At 33.6% G+C, this 21,518-nt stretch overlaps 3 protein-coding genes and 1 pseudogene across 3 annotated transcripts; 3 read left to right on the plus strand and 1 right to left on the minus strand.

Annotated features, from left to right (window-relative positions):
- The first annotated feature begins 5,568 nt into the window (after positions 1-5,568).
- Positions 5,569-10,960, plus strand: PIN6 (Auxin efflux carrier family protein). The gene is made up of 7 exons (XM_086438204.1): positions 5,569-6,049; positions 6,915-7,531; positions 8,275-8,482; positions 8,568-8,653; positions 9,492-9,649; positions 9,745-9,821; positions 10,382-10,960. The coding sequence occupies exons 1-7, from the start codon at positions 5,604-5,606 to the stop codon at positions 10,446-10,448; spliced, it is 1,659 nt and encodes a 552-aa protein (XP_086294330.1). The 5' UTR covers positions 5,569-5,603; the 3' UTR covers positions 10,449-10,960.
- A 2,207-nt stretch (positions 10,961-13,167) lies between these two features.
- Positions 13,168-14,102, plus strand: C/VIF2 (cell wall / vacuolar inhibitor of fructosidase 2). Its single transcript, XM_086437603.1, has one exon. It carries the CDS (start codon positions 13,326-13,328, stop codon positions 13,905-13,907), a length of 582 nt encoding a protein of 193 aa, XP_086293729.1. The 5' UTR covers positions 13,168-13,325; the 3' UTR covers positions 13,908-14,102.
- Positions 14,103-14,468: 366 nt separating this feature from the next.
- LOC147402842 (cell wall / vacuolar inhibitor of fructosidase 2 pseudogene) lies at positions 14,469-15,979 on the plus strand (annotated as a pseudogene).
- Positions 15,980-17,201: 1,222 nt separating this feature from the next.
- On the minus strand, positions 17,202-20,760 carry LOC147402843 (serine carboxypeptidase-like 42). Its single transcript, XM_086438205.1, has 10 exons — positions 20,267-20,760; positions 19,426-19,533; positions 19,239-19,331; positions 19,037-19,129; positions 18,829-18,914; positions 18,465-18,743; positions 18,252-18,385; positions 17,860-17,952; positions 17,654-17,771; positions 17,202-17,539 (listed from the first exon to the last, which is right to left on the minus strand). The coding sequence occupies exons 1-10, from the start codon at positions 20,508-20,510 to the stop codon at positions 17,372-17,374; spliced, it is 1,416 nt and encodes a 471-aa protein (XP_086294331.1). The 5' UTR covers positions 20,511-20,760; the 3' UTR covers positions 17,202-17,371.
- Between the last annotated feature and the right edge of the window lie 758 nt (positions 20,761-21,518).

The following is a 21,518-nucleotide window of genomic DNA, read 5'->3' on the forward strand; positions in this document are numbered from 1 at the left end:
ACATTTTTATCATTAAATGTTAAAATCTCAATTACTTCGTCAATTCACCAATTTAATTGAGTAGTCCTTTATTCTGAAAATTTTACAAATTTTTTTAAATACTTCAGACAATTTTGTTAATAATATGAACTTTTCTTGAGCTATCTTTTCGTTGCAATCGCATCAAATATGAGCCTGATTGGTGCTTTCTAGCCACATCAAGTGCATTGCACGTGCTTTTCATCTTGTAGTGTGTAACTTATGTGCAATGGGACTCTCATCAGTCAAGATCGATGTTAACAGCGTACATACATCTTAGGAGACATTGATAGAAAATTTATTAAAAATTTAGCCATTGAGGGCTAAAAAAACTATACCATTGTTGATAAAGAATTCCATCCTTCCTTGAATGCACAAGGCAATATGATGATGACAGAATCGTTTGTGATAATGTGTCTATAGTAATTAAAAATCACAATTAATACTTGCTTATCTGAACATATTTGATATATTAACGTTTATGAGAAAAAGACACGGGTCTATCAATGTTTCCATTGATTTTTCGGGAAGATGTAATGGCTAATTGAATTGACCCATTTTGATGGATTTACTAGACCAATCATGTTGTGATGGGTACTGTAGATCCCTTGTTTGGTGTGAATCACTTAATATGTTTAGAGCACAATAATTATCTATGGAAACCAATAGAGTCGTGTTGGAGTACTGATGTCGATTCTCACATTACTGATGTGGAGGTGCACTAAGAATTATGGATGCTTTTCACTCTTATTTCGATGAATAACATTTATGGTTCTAGGTGCACCTCCTCCTCGACAATGTGAGTTTTGATGTTACTTCAGCATTTTCCAAACCAATATCAAGTTCCTGGAAGCCTATTATTGGTGAGGAGACTCCCTTTAAGCCTTCAAAGATTGTTTTAGTGATTCATGAAGGGTGTTGGGGTAATTTTCTATGGTTTCTACAATTATATTTTCTTTTATATGCATTATTATTAGTTGTAAAAGCTAACGTTTCTAAGGATTTTGGGAGAATTCTTTTATTTTTATTTTTATGATATTGTAAATATCACCTTCATATTTAAATATTACTTTAATGAGTTGTGATAATATGATGCCCTTTTTGATAAACGCCTCTTACACCCCATCACAGAATCGTAGATCATTTGCTTTGTGATACGTATAATCATAAATCATTTTCTTGTGTATCCCAAGGCATTTGATCTAGGAGGCGTTTGCTAGAGGGGAGTGTCATATTATCATATGATTCTACTTTAATATCTAAATAAGAACTTTGTAATGGTATTTATAGATTTAACGTTGGTGCTAACTAGTTTGATTGGTAAAGTTTTTGGATGATAATAGCATAGACTTTGACTTATAGCTCAATTAGTTTGACAAACTGCAAAACAACTTTGAGGTCGTGGATTCAAGTTAGGGGCGGAGCGTGTGAGAGCAATTGCCCCCATAGAACTTTGAGACAGTATTGTATTTTCAATTAAATACATGTCTCATTTGCCCCCACACCCTCATCTCCCTCCTTATTTGCCTCCACCCTGTCACCTCCCTCCAATTTTCCCCCCAGCCCTCCTATAGTTTTTGAAGATGACATTGTTTCTTGATTGGACCTTATCTCATAGATTAATTGGAAAAATATTTAAATAATCTTTTTTTCTATTTTCAATAAAAAATCTTTGAATTTCTCTCCAAAACTATTTATATTCAAGTTTTTCAAATGTACCATTAATTATAATTTGGCCCCACTACAATAAAATCTTGGTTCCGCCTTTGATTCAAGTCCATCTTACCCATCACAATATATATACCTATATTTGATAAAAAGAAAAGAGTGTGTCATCGCAGTGACCAAGGCATCCCTCCAACAAGGAAGGGGTCTTGAGTTCAAGTCTTCTTGTTAACTACTCACAAGGATTTATCCTGACTTACCTGGTGTGTGTGATTTGTGGGGTATTGCATGTATCCAAGAGATTTGAGTGAGATATGGTGCTCTAAGAGGTTAGTTGCCTCACCCCTGCTAGTCAGGGCTATGAGTTCAAAACCCCCGTCATAAAATATAAAAAAAAAATCAAAAAAAGAGTCTCACCAACAAATGTGGAAGGTTGGAATAAAATGGTATGCGCACTACTTGATAAATTTATGCCATGTAGAGAAATGATTTTTGTAATCTTGTAAAATTAACATATAAGTATCTAAAATGTATTACAAAACTTTATTATTGATGAAATTATACAAAATAATAAAAGTTGTATCATATATTCGATAATATTAGTGAAGGGCCTGATGCTTAATTGAATTGGCGAGTTTGAATAATCTTATGTATGATTTCTTGATCTGGTAATCACCATTGTTTCAAGTGAGTGAATTGGTTAGGCTAATGATTTATGAATTTAAATAAAGGTACAAGTGTTATGGTTTGTGGAGCCTGATGTTACTGGTTAATAATGAGGTACTATTAATCAAGTCATGCATCCAACAAGTCGAGTTTGAGGGAATCACGTAAGAAGTCTTCTATTTTCGATAAAAAGGTGTAATCGATAACTGTGCATTTTATCTTCATAGTAGAATCAGTGTGATCCATGAACATATCTCAATCTCGAGAAAATCATGTAAAAAATATATGTTTTGCGTGTGATTGCATCTTGCTTTGTTTTTCTTTTGTTATTGTTCTTGAATCGATTTCTCTACAATCAAAATAAAAATATATTCTTATTTTTAAGGATTTTTTAACCAACATATATGTTCATCATCGAACTTTGTTGAACCAGGGTCCGACCAATTTGACAAATATTCAGTTCAACCATCCGTCTATTTTTTAAAATATTTATCTGCTAGTCTTACTTTAACTTTGTGAATATTTTGATCCAATTACGTTGAATTGAATCATCATTTTGTTAAAAAAGAGAAGGTTACATTTCATATTTTAACTTTACGATATCCTTCATTTGTGATAATATCAGTAATTTTTAAGATTTATTGAGTCGACTTAAATCAAACAGTGCCGAGTTAACTCAACATAGTTGTAATTTTGATTTGACTCACTACAGACAGAACCAATTTGAGAACTCAATTAAAAAAGAACAAGTTCTTATTTTTTCCCTTTTTTTTTTTTTTTTTAGGGGGGGGGGGGGGGAGTTTAGTGATCTTAGAAGACTAGTCCCTCATCTTTAAGAGAGAGGGAGGGGGGGGGGGGGGGGGGAATAAATTGATTGAGGGGGTCAACATAAGTGTTCCTGGGCCTCGACACGAGACCATCCATCCATCATAATAGATCATGACTTGATAGACTATTTATGAATGTTGGGTCCACTAAGGATGATGAACCATCATATATTTATCCTTCCTTTTATAACATGTGTGAGCTGCAATCAAATCTATTTGACTTCAATAAGACAACCCTACCTTATGCCCATATGAGTGGCGCACAAAACACAATATTCAATATTCAATTAGGATTATATAATCATAACTGCCAATAAATATAAACTCCCACGAGTCACCACAAAACTCTTCCGAGTCAACTGGGCTCCATAATATTTGGAGCTCGACTCATTTATTTAATTAATACATTCACAACTCGTGAACCCAACTGGGAAACTCATCGTGGTTGATTTTGAATCAAGTATATTATACTTAATTTGTTTGCAAAAATCAATTATACAAAATTGTAGATTTTAAAATAGTACCCCTTTTTCTTAATCTTTATCCCCAATAAAAAAAAGAGCAATGCTAAGTTTTATTATCTTTTCTGTTCTCCTAGTTTAGGAATACTGACAGCTTCATTATTAAGTTGTTGAGTCAACTCAAGATTCATCTGAGTTGAGTTTGGAGTACTTTTAATACTTTGACTCACACAATGATCAACTCACCAAGAAAATTCTCAAATGTAAGTATCACTTAACCACATGGACAAGTCCCATGATGTAATAATAATAGATTGGAAAAGGCTTAATTGACTTCGTTAAACACTATGCCAACGTGATAATGCAAAGAGAATTATATATATATTTTTCTTGTATTTTGAGGAAAAATCTATGGTTCTCTGTGCTCTGCCATGTCAACTCAATAGCAAATTATTCAACAAAGTCAATTTAGAACGACTCTAATACATTTTGAAGGGTGTTGTTAACATATGCCTTAAGGGCACACGTTTAATTGCTATAAATACTTTTGGAAAACTAATTTTTGTATAAAAAATATCCTAAAAATTCTTTTTAGCAAAAATACACCTAGATGCTTATTCCCAAGGTGTATTATTGCACTTTAACGTGTGCCATTAACAAAAATCCTTAAGAGATACAGAGTTGTGTTGGAGTTATTTTAAAATTCACACTATTTCACACTCCGCTAATGTTGAGGTGCACACATCTATAAATGTTTTCCACTCGTATATCAATGAAATACATCTACTCATAACCCTGTCAGTAGGTGTAAAAACAGAGTGAACTTTAAAGTCACTCCAACATTTTTCGAAGGAGTCATGCTTTTCTTACTCGAAAAATCGTACTCGATCGATATGAACTCGGTTGATGTGGCAAGTGCATAGAATCATAAACCATTTCCTTCGGGTACACAAGGAAAATATCTATAGTTCTGTGCATTTACCACATCGACCAAGTACAAATACCCAAGTTATTTTATCATTAGTGTTTTCCAAGATAAAAATTTACCCAATCATAATTCACACAAATCACATGGATTCTCCTTTTAAATTAGGGTGATTTATACATGCCCCACTATCATTGGAGATGGTCCATATGTTTTGAAAATGATAATATGCATCCTTTGACCTCAATTTTCTATATAAACTAAGGGGAAAAGACTTGAACACCCTCATCTTCAACCTCTAATAAGAAACCAATCATCTTCAATCTCATTGGATAATTTTTTTTTAACTCCAATTAACTATCTTAAGATTTTATCTATTTCAAGTCTTCAACCTTCAAATCTCAAGACAAGATATAATTTTTTTGGAAGTATAAAATGATGAAATTTTTTGTTGAAAATTTAGGATTTTCTACAAAAAAGACAAGATAGAAGATGATGGATTTAAAATAAGATTAAATAAATTAAAGTTACTTCAGAAGTTGAACAGTTTGAAAATGACTTCTTTTGGGAAGAAAAAATAAATAATATTTTTGAGAAAATTAAAAATGATGGGATTTTGGATAGAAAAATCTAAAGTTTTATGTATTGGGGGTTAGTTCTACGTAGAAAACAACAAATTGAAGATTAAATTGAGTAGATATACGATAAAGTTTAGAGAACTTGAAGGTGATTGGTTATAAGAAGAAAAATATAGGCTTTTGACTAGAGATCAAAGATAAGGGCATTTGAGTCGTTTCCTTTAGTCTATTTAGAAGATTAAGATCAAGAGATGCACGTCATCAATTTAAAAAGAATGGGTATCTCTAATATTCAGTAAAATGTAGGGGGAAATATCTAAATCGTCCTTTAAATTACTAATTTCGTAAGGGTAATTTCGTCCACAGATTTACTATAAAATCCACACCCTCCCTTGGTTTTCCTCTACTTTCATCCCCCTCCACACACACACACACACATAGACTAAGAGAGAGAGAGAGAGAGATGATAACCAGTGATGATTTCTACAAGGTGATGTGTGCAATGGTTCCTCTATACTTTGCAATGTTTGTTGCATATGGATCGGTGAAGTGGTGGAACATTTTTTCTGCGGAACAATGCTCTGGAATCAACCGATTTGTGGCTGTGTTTGCAGTTCCAGTTCTTTCGTTTCACTTTATATCACAAAACAATCCATATGAGATGGATACAAAGTTCATATTAGCTGACACAGTTTCTAAGTTAATAGTGCTCGGTTTGCTGTGTTTGTGGGGTTTATTTTTTAATAGAGGTGGAGGAGGACAAAGAGGGTTAGATTGGGTGATCACTCTCTTCTCTGTTGCAACTTTGCCAAACACACTTGTTATGGGAATCCCATTACTTAGAGCCATGTATGGTGATTTTACCGAGACTCTCATGGTGCAATTAGTCGTTCTACAGTGCATCATCTGGTCTCTCTCTCTTCTCTCTCTCTCTCTCACACACACACACACACAAGCATTTATATTTTCTTTTTAATCTTTTGTGGGTATGTTTCAGTTTTCAGTTGTTTTCTCATGGCAACTTTCTCTCTCACATACATTTATATTTGCTTTTTAATCTTTTGTGTGTTTGTTTCAGCTTTTACATGCTTTCTTATGGTCTCTCTCTCTCCATTAAATTAGCTTTACTTGAGGTTTACTCACAAGAGCCTTTAATTAATAAAAAAAATAGGAAAGAAGCCAAAAGGGAGAATAAAGGAATCCAAAACCGAAAGCAAAATGATGGGTTCTTTTCAAATATTTTAAAATTTGAAAACTTGATTAGACTCGGATGTCTATCCAGTTGACTCTATGACTAAGGAATCATCTTGTGCAAGTTAATAAAATACATATAGATATTTTGGTATTCTAAAATTTGAAAGTTATATTTATTTGTTATTTAATATATAGCGAGTATCTTAGTGAAGGTGCTATCTTATTAATTTTGTGAGCCTTTATACTACAACTTGCGTTCAAAATCCGCCTTCACCTACTAGTTCTTGGCTATCAATTTTGTTTGTTTAAAAAAAAAAAACTTATAAACGTCTTAGAGACTAGACAAATTTGATTTTTTTTCAACCTTATATACTAAGTCAACTCTGAATTTAATTCAGTTGAGCCAAGTAGTCTGAGTTTTGTGGTGCTTGTTCGAGTTTTAAGATTACGGTCCATCGGAATATATAAATTTTGATCAATTTTATCGAAAAATTTACACTTTTAAAAGTTATTTAAAGTAATGCTCACATTTTTTGACTTTTAGGGAATAGATAACTTATTTGTTTATAAGCTCTTGCAGGTATACACTCCTATTGTTCCTCTTCGAATATAGAGCAGCCACCCTTTTAATTCATAATCAATTCCCGGGTTCCACGGCCGCTTCCATAACAAAATTTGAGATCGATGGTGATGTTATATCGCTTGATGGCCGAGAACAATTACGTACAGAATCAGAAATCGATGACAATGGGCACATTCGAGTCCGTATACGACGGTCTATATCATCGGCCCCCGACTCGGTCTTATCATCAGTCATGATCACCCCTCGTGCTTCCAACCTCTCCGGTGCCGAAATCTTTTCGATTAACACCCCTGCCCGAACCCATGATTTCAGCAATGGTAACCCCGATGTAGTCTTTAACAATGCTGAATTAGGGTTTGGGTATCGATCGACAAGTCCCCATCTATCTGGGTATGCTTCTTCGGATGCCTATTCACTCCAACCGACGCCTAGAGCATCTAATTTTAATGAATTGGATACGACGACAGTGACAACGACGAACACACCAACGTGGATCAGATCTCCGGCTACTGGGAGGGTTTTCCGACAGCAGTCTCCGGCAATGAAATTGACGTGGGAGTCTCCAGGGACGTGTCAGGGTGGTGGGGAGAGACAAGGGTTCAAAGATGTTGGAGGTACTGAAAAGTGTCTATTATTTTTGGCCTAGTAGTGTTAAAGTTTGGCTTGGTTATAGTGTACACAGAGAACATAAATTATTATTTTTTGCTTGACCCCCTTTTAGTTGGATAAATTAACAACATACTCTTTATGCCCAAGTTTATTTAGAAACTCCTTCCATGGTCGAAAATTTTCCATCAAACCTTAGAGTCAAAACTCAATCCTTAATGATGTTCACCGAGTTAACTCAATTAATTGACTCAATAAAATGCATTTTAAACTATAATTCAACAAATTTTTAAACAAATTAAAAAAATATATTGTTTTATTGGTATTAAAAAAACCACTAGATAGTACACATATAACTTCGCCTCATTTCAAAATAGACTTGGGGAGTTTCTGATCGACTCAGTATACACACAATGGAGTCAAGTTGACTCAGCCGAGTTTCTAGGTGATTGGCTGATTTAGAATATCAAGTTGACCCAAGTCAGTCAGTGAAAGGGGGAGTTTCCAATACATTAAAAATATTGGATGCTTTACTAAATCAACTAAAAATAAATGTGCAACACAATGTATAGGCTGTGGGTCCCCTGTAGGTAGCTGTCCCATGGTTCCAATCAACTATTTCCGCTTTAAGAAAATTTATTAAAAAAATAATTTATTTAATTTTTTATGTATCTCTATATATTTAAAATTTCTGAGACATTTAAAATAAAATTATTTATATAACTCTTGTTCCCCTAATTATCTAATGCAGAGAAAGATCTGAGCTTCAGGGTCAACTCAAAATTCCCAACAACAGAGGAAGAAGATGAATCCAAGGGCAACACTGCAGCCAATCAGGACATGCCACGTACCCTTGTCATGCTAAGACTCATACTAATCATGGTCGGACGAAAGCTCTCTCGCAATCCCAACACGTATTCCAGTGTCTTAGGGCTTCTCTGGTCATTAATTTCATTTAAGTGAGTTGATTTAATGTATATTTTTCATAATTTTACCCCATTTGAAAAATTCCAATGTTGACCGATTTTTGATTTCGTTGAACAGGTGGGATGTGGGGATGCCCAGTTTGGTAAAATATTCCATAAAGATAATTTCAGATGCAGGACTTGGGATGGCCATGTTCAGCTTAGGTAGATAATCCAGTTGGCTGAATTGTTCATAGATACCCATTATCGTTTATATCTTATCTTGAAGGGATCTTTTTCCAAAACGGGCAAATATTTTGTCTAAATTACTGATTCAAATATATTTTAAAAATATTTATCCAAAGAAGCATATATTCGTTTGATATTTATTTACTTTTACAAAAAAGATACTTGTTATATGGTAATGTCTGTTATTTTACTATCATTTCTATAAAATGATTGTTGTCATTATATTTGTTATAATAATTTTTTTAAAACCAAAATGGTTATATTTATGCTCTTTTTTTTTTTGTGCTAAATATTCGAAATCATGTCTGACACAATAATTTTCAAATCATAAATAATATTTGAGTCAAGATCCCATATGGTGTCCCGTTTCTATAGATACAAACGATGTCTACTTGACCCAATTGATTAGGAGTCCAAGATGTTGTAAACACTAATTAAAACATGCCATGTAGACACCTAACCTGCTTTTCAAGAACGGGATACCGTAATGGACTCCTAATCATCATATTTTACCATTTATCTTAGGTATATAAACTTATCTGAACAGCTCATACATACATATATACATACATATATATATATATATATATATACGTACATACATAAAAGTACCATCATTCATTATCATAATCTTTATCATATCTTAATTATTGGGGTTGGTGACATAAAATATTTTTCTACCATTCAACTTTATCTTTGAGCAATATGCATTATATTTTGAATATTGTGCTTATAAATGAATGATCTTATATGTTCCAAGGACTTGTACAATAGGGGTTTTCTAATAATTATGATGTGGTGGGGAAAATCACAGGCTTGTTCATGGCACTTCAGCCCAAGATCATAGCATGTGGTGCAAAAATGGCGACATTGGGGATGTGTATTCGATTCATTAGTGGACCTACAATAATGACCGCGGCATCTGTAGCCGTTGGATTAAGAGGAGTTCGACTACACACGGCCATAGTACAGGTACTAACACACACACACCACACACAAACACACGTGTAATTTTCCTCGAAAAATTTCAATAGAAGAATTTTAAATGTCGCTAAATTGTGTTTCAGGCTGCTCTTCCACAAGGTATTGTACCATTTGTTTTTGCCCGGGAATATGGATTGCACCCTGATATACTTAGCACGGGGTATGTTTAAACATTGCTTACTACGATTTTTTTTACTTCATTTTTATTGCTAATTAAAGATATTGAGCCAATGTTCCTAAAACATCGACACCATGGGAACTTCTACTGCAGACATGACGTGTGGTATGAATAGAATGTGGATACCCACATCAGGACACTTCAAGTGTGACAGACAATTAATTCGCTTCTTGATCACAGTAGCCTCTATTTTTTCTTGTCTTGATCATGTAGTCATGTGGACCTTAGTACCATCTCAACAACAAGAAGTTGCATTTATATCATGTACCCTAGAGTTAATTTTCCACCACATAGAAGTCAAAGCTAATTTATTGTTTTTCTACATTAATTATACACTAATTATGTTAATTATCTCTATCTTAGATTTGTTTGCATAGCTAATTTTGTGCTAAAAAATGTTTATACGAGGAGTTTTCGTTGCCAAACAAAATTTACATTTTTGTTCTTATTTTTTTAGCACTTCAAATTTGTTTTTAGTTCCTTTTTTTTTTTTTCTTGTTTCTATCATCCTTAATTCAAACTTTTTTCTCATTCTTTTGCAGGGTTATCTTTGGCATGCTGGTTTCATTGCCTGTTACCCTAATCTACTATATATTGCTAGGCCTATGACAAGGGAACATTAAAGGGCATTATATTTCGAATAATGGTATGTGAAGCACATGCACCCTAAGTGTTTTATGTGCCCATTGATTGATCCTAGTCAGCCATGACGTTACAATCAAGCTTAATCATAATGTCGGGTGCTCCCAACACGATGTTTTGAAGTACATCGAAGACTGTCGGCGTCTCCATTTCTAATTCGAGCATAAACACATTGAAAAAAAAAATGCTTAGCAAGATCTATGTTTTTGAAGATATTTGGGTCATGGACACTCTGAAAAATGTTTAAAAAATGTGAGTTTTCAGATGACCCAAATTTTTTAGGGATTTTGGGTCTGTATTGGTAGAATGGTTAGTGGTAGCCGAAAGGAAATGAAGTATGATGAGTTATGATTAGGGCAGGAGAATATTTCTTGTGTTTTGGGATAGTGCCAAGTTGAAATCTGGGGTGGGATAAAGTTGTTCTTGACAAAGTATGTTTGACCTTGACAAAAAGCAAAATTATTTCACACTATTTCTTTTTTCCTACTTTTACAGGATATGATGTATGAAGATCAAATTTTCTTGGTATCAAATTCTACTAAAGAAAAAAAAGGCTTAAAAAAACTTTTGACCCTTCAAAAAGAAATCGTGTCGACTTAAAACAGACTTCTTAGCTAAAGAGAATAATTGATTTCTTGGGTCATTACTCAAAAGTCTTAAGTAATCACAATGAACTTATGCCATTTGTATTTGAGAAACATGGAGGAGGCCTAGATCTCACTCTTATTTGTGTTGTGGTTTTTAGTGTTATCCTTTTATTTGACTAAAAAGAAAAGAAGTTATTTTTCCATCCAGTTAGAACAAATAGTCATTAGTCAAACAATCTAATGGACAATTAATCATAACTTCTAGATCATAATCGAAGCCTTGTTCGAAAGTTTTTAGGCCTATCAATCTAACACATTTCCTCCATTCAATTGAATTTGTCCAAAGTCATGATCTTTTGTTAATTATACACGAAGAGTCGTCCTAGAATGACTATGTAGGACACTGCATTCGACATGGAGGTGTGCATAGTACCGTTAATACTCACTCGTATCCTGAGAAAAATCATCTATGATTCAAGGTACACCTACATGTCAACTCAGTACCAAACACAATGTCCTACATGGTCACTTTAACATTTTTCATATATGAAAATTTTCAATAAATTCTAACCATTTAATTTATGGTCCTCTTCGGATAAGCATCCAATCCATTTTTATTTTTATTTTTGAGTTGTGCTAGAGTGACCTCATATCACACTTCTTGACCTGAAAGTAGATAAGAACCATAAATGCTTTTTGTTCACTTGTATCTAAATGAAAAACTTCTACAATTTTCATACACTTTCTCATCAAAAAAGTGTGATATAAGATTCCAACCTGAGGCCACTCCAACATTATGCATTATTCTTTTTTTTTTTTTTAACTTTGCTAAAGAGTGAATGAGTGATTTGATGGTTAGATCATTAGATGGTATTTGGGCCAATTTTGTCTGTGGAAGGTCTAGGCTCTCCGAAATAAATCATCTTCAGCTTTTAAGATAAAAAAATTTACCCTTGTCTTCAAATTTATTAGAATCTCTATCAAACCTGTAAAAGATTGAAAATGATGGATCGAAGATGAGATTGAATAAGTATAAAATAATTTATCTTAAAATTTGAAGATCTAGAAAATGGCTGATAGTTGAGAAAAAAATCAAGTGTATTTTGGCTAAAAGTTGAATGACGACGGTATTTAAGTCATTTTCTATTTAGTCTTTTATAGGAGACTATTGTCCAAAAGTGTGTCATCGGTTTAAGACCACACATGTGTCTCATACATTCATCGAAAGGTGGTGTCAGGTCTATCAAAATCATATAAAAATAAATGAGGAGTTTGGTTAATTAAGTTAATGTACAATGACTTGGCTTACAAACGTGACCTATGAACTCTCAACAAGACAGTACTAAATAGCAAAAGTACCACTGCCCAGTCTTTCTGACCCACTAATTAATTAATGTTTGGCCCACACTATAATGAGTAGATGCACCAAAAATCAACCTAATTATTGATTTCTGATCTTTTTCATCTATAAACATTGGGATTCTAGATAGGCTTAATCCAATAGTTAAGAGTCATTGATAAAGGTTGATTTTAAGTCTACCAAAGGGTGGGCAACATTTCTGGGGTGAAATTCTCAATAAAGCTAGTGATCTTGTTTTGCAATTCCAATTTCATAGCATTGTTCATTTTAATTTCGATATCGATAAATTACCATTTTCAAAATAAAAAATATTTCACATACACTTTAGTTTTATTAAAGTATTAAAATAAAATTCACTTCATAAGAAATTAATTTTTTTTCCTCTTCGTGTGAATTATTTTAATTCTAAAAATGATAATTTACCATTTTCAAAATTAAAATGAATAGTGCATTCGTATTTCTTACAAAAATTAATAAATGACATTGATGATCACAGGATCAATGGTTTCTGGATCGACAACATAACTTAAATTAATACCTCAACATGTACCAGATGTTTTCCCTTGTGTACAATGGGAAACCATGCCAAAACTTTCCAGCTTCAAATACAATGAATTGAGGGTCCACACTGGTGTCACCCGTGACTTATTTGACAAAGCTGGCTACCATACAAGAAAGTCTTACCTTCCATGAAAGAGAAGAGAAGAGAACAAAATAAACTATATAATATTGAGTAGATAAATCTTGGTGACTTGAGAAAATCAATCCAGATGTAGATCTTATAATAAAACATGAGACCCATTGTCCTTAGCTTCAATGCCTAGAACAAATCAAACCCAGATTTCGAGAGCAATTCCTCTTCTTTTTGTACATAAAAGTGTATAACAAAAGGACCATATGTTCACCTCTTTTGGTCAAATGGGTTCACTTGGTTTCTTGCTTGTTCTTGTTCTTGTTCTTCCTCTCACATTCACTTACTTCTTTCATCAATCCCATCTGTTTGTAATTGGTGATGCAGATTTGATCCAAAAAACTTGCAAGAGCACAAACTACTATGACCTCTGCATGTCGTCTCTCAAATCTAATTCTTCAAGTTTGAAAGCTGATACTAAGGGTCTAGCCGCTGTCATGATAGGTATTGGGATGGCCAATGCCAATGGAACATACTCATATTTATCGTCACAGCTACTCAGCAACACTAACGGTGGCACTTCAATGAAGAAAGTACTAAAGGAATGTGCTGACAAGTACTCATATGCCAATGATGCACTTCAAGCATCACTCCAACAATTAGATTTGATGTCATTCGATTATGCTTCAGTGCAAATTGCCGCAGCCAAGGACTATCCCAATGCTTGCCACAACACGTATAAGCGAATTCCCAGATTGGTGTACCCATTGGAGCTAGCACATAGGGAAGAAGCTTTGGAGCATATTTGCGATATAGCTCTAGGGATAATCAATCTACTTGATTGGTGATTTACTGTTTCATGTTTTGTTACATTTGAGGTTGGTTTGTTTGTTAAATCTCCTTTTTATCCCTTTATTGCTACTGTTGATTGAATGTCTAAGTTCGGTGTAGAAGACAAATTAGATTTACTCGAGCAATGGGTACTACGAATCTTAATATGCTATTATTGCACAAAATTTATTTATTTTACTCTTAGATGTGAATCTTTGTGGTTTGCCAAGAACCTGTTTGGAAGGGTTGATAAATACCAAAAATTGACATAGGACATCATCTTAAGTGCGTTGAAAAGTAATCACTTATGCATTTTTGGTTAGTAAGAGCTTTACGAAGATACATAGAAAAACATCAAGCGTTTTCACTCAAGAGTGTTCAAATCTTGAATTAACAGAAGACATGGTTTTAGACAAAATTGAATGAAGGAAATAATTGTAGTCATATTTGGAAATATTTGCATACAAACAATCCCCAAGTGTTATTGATTACTAATCATCAGCTTTAAAGGGCAGTATCAGAACATGTGGTTTACGTTGCCATGAAATATTCTATGGATTGGATCCTTCTTGTCCTCTCCTAAGCTCATTCTTGTATGGATAGGGGTGTAGGTAGAATGGTCTAAACCTGACCTTGGATCGGGCTTGGGCTGGCATTTTAGGAGCTTGGGATAAGGCCTTGAACAGAACAAGTTACTCCGAACCGTACGTTTATTTAGTATATATGACCTTGAATATGAAGGGCCTTTGACATCATTAACAAGCCCAAGTCAAATCGGACATGGCCAAGTATTAAAATTTTGGGCCAAATCTTATTTTATTAAAAATTATGCCCCAACCCAGGCCATTTATCTAGTAGGGCTTCACTTAGGTCCAAATCTGCTTCATGGCGTCCATAAATGCAGCTCAATACCGGCCCACGTTGCTTAATAATAGCCTGTCACCCAGTCCAACCCAGCCCATTAACGCCTCTGCTTTCTTTCAAAATTCAAACTAGGTTTGACGATTTATATATGAAATGATGGATATTTTAATGGTTTAATTTCTTTAATATTTTAGTGATTTAATTGCTTATGATTTACTTAAAAATATGATTTTGTAACCGAGCATCCATTATTCCATCTTATAATAGAAACTTACTAATTACTATTATTTGAATTTAAATATAAATTTCTAAAATGACTAAACTGATTTTAATAGTTTGACTCATCCGAGTTAATAATTTGGAAACAATGGTGAGTTATCATCCAAAGATAGCAAGAAAAAAATAGAAAAAAAGGAAGAAATTAAGAAAGAAAGAAAGAGATCTTTTATCTATAAAGCAATAAAATCACTCGTTTGATACTAATGCAACTTAAATAGCTAACAAAATCAGTGAAGGTCTCATTTTCCAAAAATTGCTCTTGTTCTTATTCTTTTATATAAACTCATGATGAAAACCTCAATCAAACCCAAGTTTTCTTTTGTACAATTTGCAGTAAAAATGGTTCCACTTAGTCTCATCTTTCTTGTTCTTCTCCCTCTCTTCTTCTACCAATCTTCTATCTTTGTAAAGGGAGACTACCCTTTGATCCAGAAGACATGCAAGACGACTGAGTATCCAGATTTATGTGTTTCCGCTCTCGAATCCAATCCAGTAAGCCAAACAGCAGACGTAAAAGGTTTAGCAGTTGTCGTCATCAATGTTGCGAATGCTAATGCTACCGATACATCGTCATTCATATTGGACCGATTGCTTAAAAGTGCTACAGACCCGAAATTGAAGAGTGTTCTTCAACGATGTTCCGAAAAATATAAGACCGCGAGCGAAGCTCTTCAAGGATCAGTTAAGGACTTGGGTTTTGATGACTATGACAGTGCAGCATTGCAAGTGGGCGCCGCGGCAGATTATCCAAATTCTTGCCATAATGTGTTCTTGGGGACTCCTAGACTTTCATATCCATCTGAATTGGCTCAAAGAGAAGTGGTTTTGGAGCATCTATGTGTTGTTGCTAATGGAATAATTGATCTTCTTGGTTGATGAGGGTGCTTGTTTTTGTTTTGAACTTATTTTGTTTACAAAATAATTATGTTTAAATTGTAAATAGTGGTACGACTGATTAATTACGTTGAGAATTGAATAAAGGATCATGATTACTTAAGCAAACCCTAGAATTTTTTGACATGGCTTTGATTTTGATGAAACTGATTATGATTGTTGTGGTGAAAATCTTTGAGACCTTCCATCCGTCATGATTCAACAAAAACAAAAATCAATCCACATGTATAACAATAGCTGAATTAATGGGTAATCCAATGACTATTCCCAGCCAAACCACAAATCTCATTCCATTGTAACATAAAATCTCATATAGTTATTGGGCCATCCATAATATAATTTCATTCCACTTATAGATAGTTCTTATTTGAGTGCTTTTTTGCTCACATGGCTGTGAGCGTGGCGCAAATGATACGATGCCATGGGGTTGTAGAGGACTAAATTCTAACAACTTAAAAGAACTTTATTTTTCATCTTTGAATTTTAATTTTAAGTTTAGATAGATTCACAATGTGATAATCTATGAGGACATGCGTCTATTGCTGATCAATGTCAAACGGCTCTTGGGCTGTGAGCTAAAAATCATTCCTTCTCATTTAGGAGAAGGTTTCTTAAAATAGATAAAATAAAATAAAACAAATCTTAAGAGAAAGGCAATCAATCATCACCAAATCAAGGAATTGTCAATGTCACATAAGGATCCACTTCAAATTATGCTAGTCAATGCCCCAGGTTTATGTTAAATTTTGCTTGAGATATGTAGCAATCAACTCTGTGAAATTTACAATGAATAAGCCATGGATATATGCCAACCAATAACTCAGGATCTGTGCTAGATCAACCATGGCGTAAATGTCATCAAGATACATTTTTTGGCCACTGGCCCACACAATGACGATGGTATATATGTAACTCATGGATATCAGTATACGACATTAGGTGCGTGTCGACCAAGTTGTGGGTAGAATTCATGGTTAGCCATTCGAAGAGTTAACAAGATGGGTCATAATAGAACAATAAGACATTTTTTTTTTTTTTTTTTTGAGATTTAAAACCATGGTGGAGTGTTCTGATGTTCTATGAACCCAAAGAGATATGGACTTCTAACTTTCTGCTCTGCTAACACCTTGTCGTTTTTGGTGTATTAGTTGATTTTTATCGCTTATACATTTTCATCTGTGCTGGAATTGGAGAGATTTATTAATTTGATTATTTGAGTTTTCAGGGCTGAATTTTCAGTAAAACCATTGGTATATTTTCAGAAGATGCATAGGTAGAAATTTGGTGGATGGTTCCAACTTCTAACCATTCAGTAACTTATACTAACTCCTCTTTCCCAAATCCAATTGAGTAAACTCTATTACTGTTTTATTCATAAATAAATAAATACTGGATTACAAGGCACTCTAAAATGTGATTATTGTGTGGTGAATGGTGAAGCTTTTCAATCATCGATTGGAGGATAAGTTGTATTTGGTAATCTCCTGCCCAACACGAATGACCTGAACAGATGCAAAGCTCTTGATGGCTGTGCATATGGTACCATATGAGCCGCTCCTCTTACGGTGGCAAAGGTCAACATATTTCCATACTCAGTTACCCAACCTCCCACCTATTCATGGAAGGGAGAAGAAAAAAATAAGAGACAGTGAGAGAAAGAATGAAATAAACATGGAAAATAACTGAGACAATATTAAAAAAAGGGAAGAAAAGAAGCAAAAATTACCTGCCCTTTGTGAAACCAAGCTTCATAGGGGACAGTGATCTTAAAGTTCATATCATGAGCTAGTTCACGGACGAGCGTACGTGAGCCCAGTAATGGTACAACAGAATCTTGATCTCCACTATATTTGGGCAAAACTACTTATCATTCTACTATGTAAATAATGTCAGAGAAAATGTATTTTTTTTTTCTTAAGAAGAGAAGCTTACCTGAAAATCCAGACGGGTATATGGTTTTGGATTATCGTTTTAAGCAAGGGAAGGATGTTGATGTTGCCATCGGTGTCAGTATAATTCAGTACACTGTGCCCATTGAACATAAATGAAATCAGAATTCTCCTACATGCAAGCTTTATTACTACTAGCTAAGTTTTTTTAAATTAACAATTTCAATTAAATTTACATGTATCACTAACATATAAAGCTTGGCTCTAGGAATTACAGATACCAGACATATAAAATTAGAGAAAGCATCGAGTCTAATTCGATTATCACAGATTGTAGGGAGCATTGCAAAAGATTACATGGAAAAACAGATAAATTCCCAAAGCTAGACACTCAACGGTATTATTGAACTAATATATTTGATCAATTTTACTTACTCACTGCACATAGACCAACTGTAAGGTAAATTGGTCCGATTTGCATGAAGAGCCCGCTGAACCTCCGGAAGATTCAAGTAGAAACGTCTTTCAAAGGTCATGCACACATCAACCCCGACACTTATCTTAGTAGCCTGCCACACCAATATCCCATTAGCCACAACTTATCGAACCCAAGACATCGGTGAGAAATAATGGGAACAATAGAAATACCATTTTCCGCAATCGCAGCTCTTGTTGTACAATAGAAGGGTAACAGACATCAAGAATCACGTCATAACTGTTTATATAATCGCCAACCACTTGGTTTGCTTCAGCAATAGCTTGGTTGCACACATCAGAAACGTTATGCGGACTGTTGAAGGTATAGTCATTGAAATTGCATTGGCTCATGATCGCAAGACCAATTTCATCAGAGATCATCCCATGGGACCAAAAGAATTCATAGGTTGAAGAGATATCCCTATCGAGGTTGAGTAGCGGATTCCCAATCTATATTTTGGAGAAATAGAAAACTAGTATTTTTAGTATTTAAAAAAAAAGAAATTTTTTTTAATGGTTTTGCAAATTCTCTTACTGCTACTCCTTTGATCTTGAACTTGTAATCAGTTGAATGCTTATTGTGCTCCAGTAGCACAGTTGCCAACTGTGGTATGTAATGCCCTGCAACAAGACACTCCATTAAAATGATTTCTTAAAATTACAATTCTTTTTTTTTTTTTTTTAATATGAACTCCGAAAAATTCAATGAATATGAACCATGACTATGGTTACACTGATCACACCTGCATAGCTTTCTCCTGTAAGAAACAAGTCTCTGGACTTAAATTCTGGAAACTTTTCAAACCAATTCATAAGGAACATGTGCATGTCCATAGCTGTCAGCCAGAAATAAGATCGAAATAGTGTCAGATCAAAACTAACAGTTCTTTTACAACAAAAAATTTCTAAAACAATTCATAAAAATATAAGACTTGTTCATCGTACCAGTGGATTGATCCCCAGTGGTATAGTCTGAAGTTCTATTTGAATATGACCATCCGACCCCAGCAGGAGATTCAACAAATAGGAGATTCGACGCTAGAAAGTGATTAAGAAACAAAGGCGATTGGGTTAAAAAGTGTTGATTTATTGATTAGAAACAATATCAAGTTTGGAGTCGAATAATTCAAACCTTTGTTCCATGATTTTTTATTTATTCGAAGGCCCCTACCATCTCCTGTTGGAAAGAATGGACCCAATTCTGTAAAGCCACCTCCTCCAATGGAGGAACAACCTGGGCCTGAATTAAGAACATATGGTACTTCAATTATGCCGAAAAAATTATTCGATATTAAAAGAGGGTTATAAAATCAAATGGACCCAACAAAAATAAATGAGTAAAATAGAAATTAGATTCAGATTTTATTCCACATCTAAAGTCTGATCTACAGTACTTGTAATAGAAAGAATTAAAAAAAGTTTAGTTTCTTTTAAAAAACACTTCCATGATACTGAAACAGATATATATATATATATATATGACCCTCTTTTAATGAAAATTAGAAGATTGTATAAAATCAAAGAGAACCCAAGAAAAAAAAAATTAACTTCCAAATTTTATCCCACATTGACTCAAAGAGAGTTTTATTTGTGATGAAGTTAAAGGACAAAGTTCTTATTAGTTTTACTAAAGAGTTGCTCCATGAATCTGTTGATTCTGAATAGTGGGGTCATCAAAAAGACTAATTCCTTTATAGTGTTTTAAGGTGAATCTCATTTTGAAGCCAAATTGCTTCAGAAAGTGGTCATCTAGATTCTGGTTTACAGTTATTGTAATGGAAAATTTGATTTTTTTTTTTTTTTTTTTAATACTTCAAAGACACTGAAACAGAGTAGTTTGCAAAATCCCATTAAGAAAAGAAAAAAAAAAAAAACTTAAAAAAAAAATTATAATAATAATAAGGGATTTACTAAAACAGAAGATTACTCATCAAATAATAAAAAATTCAAGAGAAGAAAATAAAGAAACAAACCTCCATTCAACCAGAGAGTAAGGGGTTTCTTATCTGCATCTCCATTTGCTTCAACAAAATAGTAAAACAAACTCCTTCCAGCCTTCACATCTACATCAATATAGCCAGCAAATTGCCTGAAGTCAACCTTCGGTTGACCAGGCAAACTTACTACCAGATCCTCCATTGGGTATCCATCGACACCACACATTAACACCACTAACAACACCACAACAACAAACCCTCCAAACCAACACCTACCCATCTCTCTCTCTTCCTTAAAATAGAAAGAATTTCAAAGACTGAGGCAGAAAAAGAGATAGAGAGATCTCTATCTGTTCTCTCTGATTTGTTTGAGAAACTACTCTTTGAGAAAATAGAAGAGGAAGTTATGGATAATAATATATATATATATACATCTTTCTGTAAACTCTCTGTTGAGATAGGCACGTGAATTTCGTAGGTCTTTATCTTTTACGCAGAAATATAGCCTGCACTACTCTGCTTTGGGACGGACTTAACGATCCTAGAGAGGGAAATTGAGATAGAGAGAGAGAGATGAGTCCCATTTTGATGCTGTTAAGCTACTTCAAAATTTTGAAGAAACCCTTCTATTTACTTGACACGTTTAGTCTTAAAATTTTAAATTCATAATACCTCCTTGGACGTTTCTATGAATAAATATTTAAGACTGACGGACACGGCACGTGAGTGACACCTGCACTTGTTACTTACGCGTTGAAGCAATATATATTTATCTGTTAAGAAAAACAAATGTTCATATCAACAATGCACAAAATCTAATGGTTGGATTTTATTCTTGGGATATGTGTTATTATCATATAATATCGATCAAAAATCTATTATCATAAAACATGAAATGTTATTTGATAATAATTATTTTTAATTTAATATTTTTTTAGTTTTAATTGTTCTTAATTTAATGTAAATATCATTAGAAAATAATATAAATCAATTAAATATTATAATATTACAATAATAACATTTTTACTATTTAATCTGAATTTCATTGATGGAATTTTTGTCAAAATAGGTAAGATCAAAACATCATGATCCCTAAATTGACTTTAATTTCAAAAAATTGCCAAAATATACTCTAATCTTATCTTCAAAATTAACTTAATTAATATTTTAAATTAAAAAAAAATCCTTACAAAACAGATAAGATTAGAATATCATTGCATTCAAATTAGTTAATTTTAAAAACTTATAAAATATCTTCTTGTCTTAATTAAAATAGAGAGAGAGAGAG

This window comes from Akebia trifoliata, chromosome 4, assembly GCF_017979445.1.
Source record: "Akebia trifoliata isolate Shusen 1 chromosome 4, ASM1797944v1, whole genome shotgun sequence".
In the NCBI taxonomy this organism is placed as follows: domain Eukaryota; kingdom Viridiplantae; phylum Streptophyta; class Magnoliopsida; order Ranunculales; family Lardizabalaceae; genus Akebia; species Akebia trifoliata.